General features: G+C 30.5%; 1 protein-coding gene across 1 annotated transcript; it reads right to left on the bottom strand.

Annotated features, from left to right (window-relative positions):
- Positions 1 to 5,608: 5,608 nt before the first annotated feature.
- On the bottom strand, positions 5,609 to 6,293 carry LOC135124761 (solute carrier family 2, facilitated glucose transporter member 6-like). Its single transcript, XM_064049978.1, has 2 exons — positions 6,215 to 6,293; positions 5,609 to 6,156 (listed from the first exon to the last, which is right to left on the bottom strand). Exons 1-2 carry the CDS (start codon positions 6,282 to 6,284, stop codon positions 5,615 to 5,617), a joined length of 612 nt encoding a protein of 203 aa, XP_063906048.1. The 5' UTR covers positions 6,285 to 6,293; the 3' UTR covers positions 5,609 to 5,614.
- Between the last annotated feature and the right edge of the window lie 5,046 nt (positions 6,294 to 11,339).

An 11,339-nucleotide genomic window follows, 5' to 3' on the forward strand; every position in this document is an offset into this window, starting at 1 on the left:
ATTTATTTTATCGATTTAATCAGGAATTACAAAACCGAATGCTTTGAAATCTTGGGAATATTTTAAAGTTATTATGAGCATGGTAAACTTTAGTTCAAAATGTATTTGTTCATCCCTCCTAAAAAAATTGATGACGTCACCCTTAAATTTTGCTGAATAAATCGTATCTAAAATGCAAAAAATATGATGAGTTTGTACTTGTGATTTATCATTCCATTCATATTTTTTAGATTTTCTTAAGAGGTGGTTTAAAAAAATTAATGAAGTCAATTTATTTTATTGATTAAATTAAAGGCAACACTTATTATTAGGATTACACCCCAACCAACCCAATTTGGTAGACACAAAATTTGTTAAAGGAAAAACTCGGTTGAAACATAAGGGTAGCACGCTTATTTACATCGACTTTAACATTACAGACCTGCATTTGTTTTATGCGCTCACTTGGTTCCGCGAATGTGAAATAGACATGTTTATAATCAACCAATTGTGAATTTCACCGTCAAGAATTAAAATAAAACCCAATGTTTTATATATTAAGCGGAAGTCGAAGCAATAAAACCGATGGTCGTTTTGTTTACAGTTTCTCTGTTTGACTCTCACGTATGCTGTTACGCCTGTCATCTTAAATTAAGAATGTTTATACATACACGATTTTCAGTTGCCTCTGATACGTATACGTGAGTAAATTGTTTCGTTATTTTATTGATTATTACAAATCAATATTCAAAACGACCCGATTCATTTTCCCGAAAATTTGAGAATATAATAATTTTATTCTTAGTATTACACTACATCTATCCCAACTGATATACGTGTCCTTGCAAAAATGTTGATGACGTCATCGCAATTTGTTTTTAAATTCCCACTACAAAAATGTAATGAGAAAAAAAACACAATAGGCATGCAGTCGTCAAGTTTCCGACAGCGAGGGAAGTACTGTCTAAACTCTTTAGACCAATTTTTTTATTTTTAAGTTTTTTTTATTATTGGCAAACCCTGCCTTTATTTTCTTAGAAGAATAAGTCATCTGCCAAAATCAGTCTTATCTTGGCAAGTACTGGCCCCCCGCCCACTCACCCTTATTCTCTTAGAGGATATGTCATTTGCCAAAATCAGTCTCATCTTGACAAGTTCTAGCGCCGCCCACCCACCCTTATTTTCTTAAAGGATATGTCATCTGTAAAAATCAGTCTCATACTTGCCAAGATAAGATTGATTTTGGCAGATGACCTATTCTTCTAAGACAATAAGGGGTGGGTGGGCGGGGCTAGTATCTTTTCTTAGAAGAGTAGATTATTGGCCAAAATGAGTCTTTTAGTTAAAACATCGAAAAATGACAAATCGTGAAAAGGAAAAATTTTCACTTGAGGACTTGAAAAATTAAAAATCAAAAACTTCCAAAATTGTAAGGTTAAAACTTGAAAAATCAAAAGATTGCAATTAAAAGCTGCAAAATTGTCAAACAAATTATCAAATGAAATATTCAAAAATTCAAAAATATAAAAACTAAACAAAAATGAAAACTGGAATTTTGAATTCGATTTTATAAGATTTGTTTTTCTCAATTCTTCGGTTTTTGATTTTCCGATTAAACAGTTGTACAATTTTCGGATTTCTCATTCATTCAATTTTTTAATTTGTCATTTTTTGATTTTTAAGTTTTTTTATTTTTATCAAGGACAGTCCCACCCACCCAGCCTTTATTAGATAAGATTGATTTTGGCAGATGACCTACTCTTCTAAGAACATAAAGGGTGGGTGGGCGGGGCTAGTAGCTGCCAAGATAAGACTAATTTTGGCAAATCAGATACTGTCTAAGAAAAGAGAGGGTGGGTGGGTGGGCGTATCCAGTAAGAAATTTAATTAAATTATTATAAGAAAAAACACTAGAGGCTCAAAACACTTTCAAATTCTTTCCAAACAGGAACTTCAAGTTTGATTTAAATTTTCGAAAAAAAAACAGGTCCCAAAATATACATTTTACTTTGGTAATTAAAAACTGAGAATCGAGAATTCGAGGAATCGAAACAATAACAAGTTGAGAAATTAAGAAATTGGAAAATTCAAAAAATCTGATATTGTGTTTTCTCGGTTTTTAAATTTTTCGATATTTTAATTTTTCAGTTTTTAAAGTTTTAGATTTTTAGATTTTTCACTATCTCGACTTTTCGATTTTTCAGTTCCATGATTTTTCAATTTGTCGAATTTTTAAATTTTAGATTTTTTGTTTTCTTTGATGCTTTGAGTTCTCGATCATTCGATTTTCTGAGTTTTCAGGCTTGGATTTATTTGTTGTTCAATTCTTGGATTTTTAAAATTTTTGTTTTTTAAATTTTCCTATTTATCAATTTACTGGGATTTCAATGGTTTGATTTTTTGATTGTTCAATTTCTCGATTTTTTGAATTTTTAGTTTTTGATACGATTTTTTTTTTTCAAAAATTGTCAGTTTTTCAATTTATTAACTTTACGATACTTCAGTTTTGCTCGATTTCAATTTTTCAATTTTTCAATATATTACTGTTGGGATTTTTCAATTTATCCATTCTTCGATTTCTCGACTCTTCATATTTTCGGTTACTCGAATTTCTTCATTTTTCGATTTCTCAATTTTCCGATGTTTCAGTTTTACGATTTTTAATTTTTTTTATTTTTCAGTTTTCAATTTTTGACGTTTCTAAATTTTTCGATTTCTCAATTTTTCGATTAACTGATTTTTTGATTTTCCCATTTCTCTATTTCTCGATTTTTCAATTCTTCCTTCAATTGTGATTTTTCAATTTTTCGATTTCTGAATTTTTCAATGTTTCAGTTTAAGATTTTTTCACTTTTCCGATTCTTCAATTTTCTTTCCGTTTTTCAGTTTTTCAAGATTTCAATTTTGAATTTTTTCACTTTCTCGATTTTTCAATTTTCCTTCCATTTTTAAGTATTTCAGTTCTGGGATTTTGCAATGTTTCGGTTCTTCAATTTTTCCATTTTTTGATGTTTCGATTTCTTGGTTTTTCAATTTTTCGATAGGTATTTTAATTTGTCAATATTTAAGTTCTAGATTTTCCGTAATTTTTTTTGTTTTCCTTGATGTTTTGATTTGTCGATTATTCGATTTTTCAAGTTCTTGGTTTAGATTTTTTGGTTTTCCAATTCTTCGATTTTTAAATTATTTAATTTTTAGATTGTTCAATTTCTCGATTTTTAGATTTTCAATTTTTCGGTTTACCGATTTTTTTTCATTTAAAATATTTCAATTTTTTAATTATTAACATTTCGATTTTTCAATTTTGGTCTAATTTGATTTCTTAATTTTTTGATTTTTTGACTCCTCTACTGTTAATGTTTTGATTTCTCGATGTTTCAGTTTTTGAACATTCCGATGTTTCGATTTTTCGACTTTTTGGCTTTTCGAGTCTTCAATTTTTTGATTTTTGAATTTTAGATTTTTGTTTTTTTTTACTAATTTTTGATGCTTGAATTTCTCAATTTTTCAAGTTTTCAATTCTCAATTTTTCAGGATTTGAATATTGCGACCTTTTCAATATTTTCAGATATTTAAATTTTTTAATTTTTTAATTTTTCGATTTTTGGGTGTTTTGATTTTTCGATTTTTAAAGTTTTTGATTTTTCGATTTTTCCGATTTGTTGTCTATTTTAAGTATATTTCATTTTTCAATTTGCGCCTTCTGCGGGAGTATTATTTGTTGTGCTGCAATTGACGGGCGAGGGAAGTTCTGTCGAATTAACCTTCGACCAATTTTTCTACTTAGCACGTAGGGTTCTTATTTAGCATTCCTTATTTAACCGAACTGTTATTAATTTAACTAAGCAGCTATTATTTCACCAAGCATATATTATTTTTAGTGAGAATTTATTTTTTAACTGAGCATTTATTATATAACTTGCAAAAATACAGAGCGTTTAAATATAGAACTGTGCATTTAATTTATTCCTTTATCTAAATAACAAGAAAACCAACCAATAATTCCACAAAATGTCTTTTCCACTCATGTATTTTGATTTTCCTACTGACTTCTCCGTTCCTTGTTTATATATTTCCATACTTCTTCTTCTGTTTTCAGGGACTTTATTGTCTTCTCTTCTTCTTCTCGTTTTTCTCTTTTTTCTCTTTTTCTTTCTTCACACCCGCAGCTAATTCTTGCGGCTTTCTAATCAGAAAATGTGAATTTTTGACCGATGCCAACACGTTAAATTTAATTCATTGTTTATAAATTCACAGTTCATGTTAGGAGTTTAATCGTTAACTAGTTCTAACACAATTTAACAACCAGGAATTTGCTCAGATAAATACTTACTAGAAGATTTCATTAAATTCACTTAGTCAGGATAACACCCCTTGTTTACAAATTTATGAATGAGGTTTCTGTATGGATATGCTTAAGTGTTACATTATAACATTTCTTAATTCTTCACACAAGATTGCTAATAGTTCATTTACGCCAGTTAAATGAACAAAATTCGAAATATCGTGAACTGGCAGGGGGTTAAAATAATTCTTCCCCTAAACAGTTATCATCGTTATCATCATTACATCACAGAGTGGGTAGGAAAACAGCCCCGATCAGGAGCCCCAAACTCCGCTCGCGCTACAACGCCCCTATGAGTATAGTGTTGCAATTGCAAATGCTGAAACTATTGTTACATGTTTCTAGTACGTACGTCACCGATGACTCATTGTCAACGACGGCGGCCGGAGAAGAGTCTGGAAGCGGAAGTGGCGAATGGGCGTTCCAGAGAAGTTTAGAAGCGGTGACGCCGATTTTAATACCCGTTCAACGTAACACTATTTTAGAAAGCAGATTGTCATTAATTAAACTTTTATTAAATCACATTTTGTCTAAGTTATTATTCCTTGTGTTTGTTTCAGAGACTTGCCACTAGTTTCCGGTATCACGAAAATTGCGTAAATTCCGCTCAAGAATGACACTGCCGAAAATACAAAGAATGGCACATACATCCCATAGCAGTTTGCGAAGTAGTGATAGAAACCTAGGGCACAAAAAGCTAAAACTCGAAACAAAAATTCTTCATATGCTATTCCTGCGGCTTTAATTCCGGCTGGAAGAAGTTCCGCGCTCAAAATTTGGGGCAAATATCCCAAACCCAGTCTTTCAAAAACAGCATAAAGTAAAAATATTGCAATTGTCGTCCAGTTGATTAATTCGCTTTTAATGCTAAATCGTTTCAGGGTGAAGCAAATACCAATCAAAGACGAACAAATCCCGGTACAAAAACCAGAAATAATGAATATCTTTTTGCGTCCAAATTTGTCTACGGTGACCGTTTGCACTATAGTGGAAACTAAAACAATACAGGAAAAAATAATCGCAACATTTTCGTTGCTAAGGAAAAATACATTCGAAACTTCGTTCAGAATTGCGATGCTGTTCATTTGGATAACCATAAACCCGCTGAACTGTTGAAAGAAGAGAATAAGGGTAACTAGTAGAAGAACTTTTAGGTCGTGTTTTTTCAAACAAAACTTTTTTGTGTTTGGAACAGGTTCTGCTTCTATTGTTGCTACTATTTCGTTGAATTCTTCTTCATTCTGATTGTTATTTCTCAATCTTCTTAAAGCATTTTTCGCGTCTTGCGTTTTACCGCTTTGTACTAAATAATATGGTGACTGCGGTAAAAAAAGGAAAAATGATGACTTGAATCAAACTTAAAACTGCTCCAGCAACAGCGTGCACGTAGAATGGAGTAAATGGTACTACAGAGTAAATGAACAACGTTCCAAGTGTACTTTGAAGATGATCTAAACTTGTCAAAAATCCTCGGATGTCGGGTCTTGCTATCTCTGTTAAGTACATGATGGTTGCTACATAGCACATACTTCCAGTAATTCCTGCTAGAATTCTGCCTAAATATAAGTACTTTAGCTTGTTCGTGAATCCAATTATACACCATGCTGCCAGTGCTACCACAGAACCGACATGAATTGTGTTTCTTCGTCCTATGGCTTCGGTCAGATACGTACTAATAGGAAGTCCCAACAGTCCTGCTAGCAGGAAGGACGATTCCAACCAAAATTCGTCGTCTTTTTCAATATGCATTGAATTGTTGTGAGACTGGAGAACTTGTAAAGCAGGAGCGGACCAACCGTACTGCATGCCATCGGAGAACGAATTGAGACTGGCTGGAAAGTACTATTACTGCAGCAAATAACCTGTTGATAAATAAAATTAATATCATACCAATCAGCGCAGGCCAAATCTGCGAAAATATTGTAAGTAACAAAGTTTCGGCTCTCGCTTTTTTCACCATTTTATAATTTTGTCCAATGTGACTACTCACAATAAAATTTCACTTTCTGTTATTTTTCACTAAAATACAAAAACACTGTTGCTATTACTTACTTAGATAAGGAGTGCGATTTACATGCTTGAAATGGTTTATGGAAACAGTGTTGACTATTTGGTTCGTTGTAGGCAAATAATTTAACTTTAAAGTTCTAAGTAGAAATAGAATATATTTTAACATACTTAATGAGTAAGTGCACTAATGCAGAATGATAAGAAAAATAAAAACATTCCTGTTTTTACTAATTCAAACCTACTTCCTGACTGTGTATCGTTACTTACCGCACACGTGTTTTTTCCAGTTTTTTTTTAGAATCTTCGATACTCGTTTCTATTAATCATGTACACGCAAATGTTTTGAGCCTATGGGCGGATCGTTTTTGCCTGCCCTCACCGAAGAAGGCGGTCCAAATCCTTCAAGGGCAGAATTTGTAGGTAGGCTCAAACTACAACGAAATTCACATTTTACCTTAGAAAATTTTATTGACAATAACGGGACGGACAGTAGTTATATATACATTTGGTAAGAAATATTTATGGCTCACACCAGTTCTCTCGAATTTGTCGGAGAAGATTTAGCAGGTAGTTGTTTCCATAAAATAATGGTCACTTTCGTTCGTGAGTAACGATGGTCCGGACACGAATTATTTTGCTTTCTAACATCTTTCGACCAATTGTTCCGTTTAAAAAATGTCATCACTTTTTCAAATAAAATACTCTTAAAAAAACGTGCCATTTTTGTTAACTGATATTTTTTTCATAAATGTCGCAAAATTATTAAATTTGTCTAGTCATCCCCACCAATAATGTGATGACGCCACTTCAAATTTATGCATAGTAAATGGGTTTTAAATTGTATACAGTAATATAGTCCTACACATGTAGTTTATGACTCCGTGTTGAGTTTTTATCCAAAACGTCCAGATTTTTGGAAAAAAAAATCAAAATTATAAAACAATATTTTGGAATTTAATTTTGAATTTGCAAAATCGAATACTTTGAAATCTTGCAGATGTTTTAAAACCATGATAAACATGATACATTTTTAATTAAAATATATTTGCTTATCCCCTCTAAAAAATTTATGACGTCACCTCAAAATTTTGCAGATTTAATCCTATCTTAAATGTATAAAATATGATGAGTTTTATACTTGTGATTTATCACTGCATTAATATTTTTTAGATTTGGTTATACAGGGTGTCTCAAAAAAGTTAATGACTGAGTCAATTTATTTTATTGAAGAAATCAAGAATAGCAAAACTGAATGCTTTGAAATATTGTAGATGTTTTGAAGTTTTTGTAAGTATGGTAACTTTTTCGAAAATTTGATTAATCAAATATGCGCAAAATCAAAAATCGGAAAAACTGAAATTCACTAATGCAAAAAACAGAAAATCGAAAAATACAAATCGTTAAAATCGAAAATCTAAAAATGGCTAATCAAAAAATCGAAAATTCAATGAATCAAATACCTAGGTCGATCGAAAAGTGGAAATTCACAAACCTCAAAAATCGAAAAATCGAAAATTGAAAAACGGGAAAACCAAGAAATCGAAAAGTCAAAAATTTGTAATATTGAAAATTAAAAAAATCAAAAACAAAAATAAAAAAAAATCGGAAATGAAAATAATCAAAATATATAAAGTAAAAAAAATTGCAAAGCCTAAAAACTGAAACGAACAGAAAAATCGAAAAAGCAAAAATTGGAAAAACAAAAATTCGAAAAATCTAAAATCGAAAAAGTGGAAAATGGAAAATCTGAATAAAGAAACTTGGAAATTCTGAAAATTGGAAAATCGAAAACCAAAAAATCGACAATGGACAAATTGAAAATCGCAAAATTTAAATTGAAAAATTGAACATGGAAAAATCGATGAATTGAAAAACCGAAAATTCGACTACTCAAATTTTCTAAAAATCTAAAAATCATAAAACTGAAAAATCCAAAATTCTAATCATCGAAAGTCTGAAAACTGAAAGTCGAAAATTATGAAAAGCGGAAAATAGAATATCGAAAAATTTAAAAGAAAGAAAATTGAATTCCAAAAACCGAAGAATGGAAAAATTAAAAATCAAAAATTCGAAAAATCAAAACCGAAAAATTCGAAGATTTAAAAAGAAAATCGAAAAATCAAAAATCTGAAAATTGAAACTCGAAAATTTGGAAAACCGAAAAGTAAAAAAATTGAAGTCTGAAAAATGGAAAACTGAACAATCGAAAATTCGAAAATCAAATATCGAAAAATCGAAAAGCCGAAAAATCGAAAATTTGATAAATCAGATATGCGAAAAACATAAAATCTGAAAATGCAAAACTGGAAAAGAAAAATCTAAAAATGGAAAAACCGAAAATCGAAAATTCAATGTATCTAATAAGTAGGTCGATCAAAAAACTGGAAATTCACAAATCTGAAAAACCGAAAATTCGAAAATTCATAATATTGAAAACTCTAAAAGTCGACAATTGAAAAATCAAAAAACCGGGAAGTAAAATAATCGAAAAATCGAAAAGTAAACAAATTGCAAAACCTAAAAACTGACGAACAGAAAAATCGAAAAATCGTAAAATCAAAAAGTGGAAAATCGAAAACTGGAAATTGAAAAATCGAAGATTGGAAAATCGAAAAATCGAAAATCGGAATATCGAGAATCGACAAATTAAAAAACCGAAAAATCGAAAAATCCGAAACTAAAATAATAGAAAAGTGGAAAAGTAAAAATTGCAAAGTCTCAAAACTGACGAACAGAACAATCGAAAAATAAAAAAAATCGAAAAATATCTAAACATGGAAAATCGAAAAGTCGAAAATCGGAAAATGGAAAAACCGAAAAATCCAAAATCGAAAACTCGAAAAATCCAAAATCGAAAACTCGAAAAATCGAAAATTCGATGAAACAAATACTCGAAAAAGCGAAAAGTAAAAAAATTGCAAGGCCTAAAAATTGAACAATCAAAAAATCGGAAAAATGAAAATCGAAAAAACGACGATCGAAAAAAAATCAAAAAATCGAAAAGTGGAAAATCGGAAAGTAACAAAATTGAAATCTAAAAGCTGCAAATTGCAGAACCATAAAAACTGAAACAAACAGAAAAATCGCAAATCGAAAAATCGTAAGATCAAAAAATGGAAAATCGAATAATCGAAAGTTGAAAATTCGAAGGTCGAAAAATAAAACAACCGAAAAATCGAAAAATTTTATGATTAATGGAAAATCGAAAAATCGAGAATAGAAGAATTAAAAAACCGGAAAATTGAAAAATCGGAAATCGAAGAATTAAAAACGTAAAATCGAGAATTCAAAAATCAAAAAAATCGGAAAGTAAAATATAATCGAAAAATGCAAAAAAATTGCAAAGTCTAAAAACTGACGAACAGAAAAATCAAAAAATCCAAAAATGGAAAAACGAAAAATCGAAAATTGAAAGAATGGCAAATTAAAAAACCGGAAAATTGAAAAATCGGAAATCGAAGAATTAAAAACGTAAAATCGAGAATTCAAAAATCAAAAAAATCGGAAAGTAAAATATAATCGAAAAATGCAAAAAAATTGCAAAGTCTAAAAACCGACGAACAGAAAAATCAAAAAATCTAAAAATGGAAAAACGAAAAATCGAAAATTGAAAGAATGGCAAATTAAAAAATCGAAACATCGAAAAATCAAAAAAACGAAAAATTAAAAAATCGAAAAACGAAAAAACTGAAAACTCGAAAAATCAAAATACCGCAAATTTGAAAAATCAGAAAATTAGAAAGTAATAAAATCGAAAAGTTGATAGAAAAATGGAAACTGAAAAATCTAATTCGATGAAACTGTTGGTCGAAAAAACGAAAAATCGAAAATCGAAGTGACCTTTTTTTGAGACAGGCTGTATAAGTAAATCTAAAAAATATTACTGCAATGATAAATCACAGGTATAGACTCATCATATCAAATTTTACGATGACGTCATGCATTTTTTGGCGAAGATAAGCAAATACATTTTGATCGTGGCTTTGAAAGTATTCTTCGACTTTCGTTCCATTTCAAAATTTACTCTTTGTATATTTCAGTGGTCACAACGAGTTCACTAACTACGCTGAAGTATGCAAAGATTAAATTTGTCACCGAAAAGATGTCGGAAGTAATAAATTATCCTATTGGTCGAAGATCGTTCGGTCCGGTGTTACACCTCGACCCAAGAGAGACCGCAGTAAAGGATAACAAATGGAGCGGATAAAATAAAGCGTCAAATATGATTGATAATAATCTTTAAACCAAAATTATGAAGTTTATAAACTGAACATTTTTTTTGCTTTTTGAAATGTAGTACACTTCAAAAAATGTCCGTGACTTACTTTAATGTGAATTTTATAACTATGGTCGGCACAATTAGACCTAATATTAGTGTGATTTTGAGCATATTCTCGATGTTATTAGAGCAGGACAGGTTTTTTTTTTCTAACTAATTGACAAGATTTCAAAGTATTCAGTTTTGCAATTCTTGATTTCTTCAATAAAATAAATTGACTCAGTCATAATTTTTTTTTGAGTCACCCTGTATGTATAAACAAATCCAAAAAATATTAATGTAATGGTAAATCACAAGTATAGACTCATCATATTCTGAACATTTTAGATAGGGTATTTATAAAATTAAATCTAATTCAGGGTAAGAATTTGGTCAACACGTAAATTTCGTTGTAGTTTGAGCCTACCTACAAATTCTGCCCTTGGACGATTTGGACCGCCTCCTTCGGTGACGACCGGCAAAAATGATCCGCCCATAGGCTCAAAACATTTGCGTGCGATGTACGTTAAACCGTGTCTCGTTCAAAAATAAAAAAATTACTAAATTTTGGGGAAAAATTGTTGTATCGAAATTCCCCAAGAATTAATAAAAAACAAGATAAAACTCAAAGAAGACACTTCATGCTCAGATTCCATAAACTTCCTCTGCCAACCAGTCCCATTAAAAAATTTAACGACTGTGACGGCACAATAACACGTCCTTAAGCGGAGAAAGATACGCTCCTCC

This window comes from Zophobas morio, unplaced genomic scaffold, assembly GCF_036711695.1.
Source record: "Zophobas morio isolate AGI-343-1 ecotype UQ-CSIRO unplaced genomic scaffold, CSIRO_AGI_Zmor_V1 ptg000008l, whole genome shotgun sequence".
Lineage (NCBI taxonomy): Eukaryota > Metazoa > Arthropoda > Insecta > Coleoptera > Tenebrionidae > Zophobas > Zophobas morio.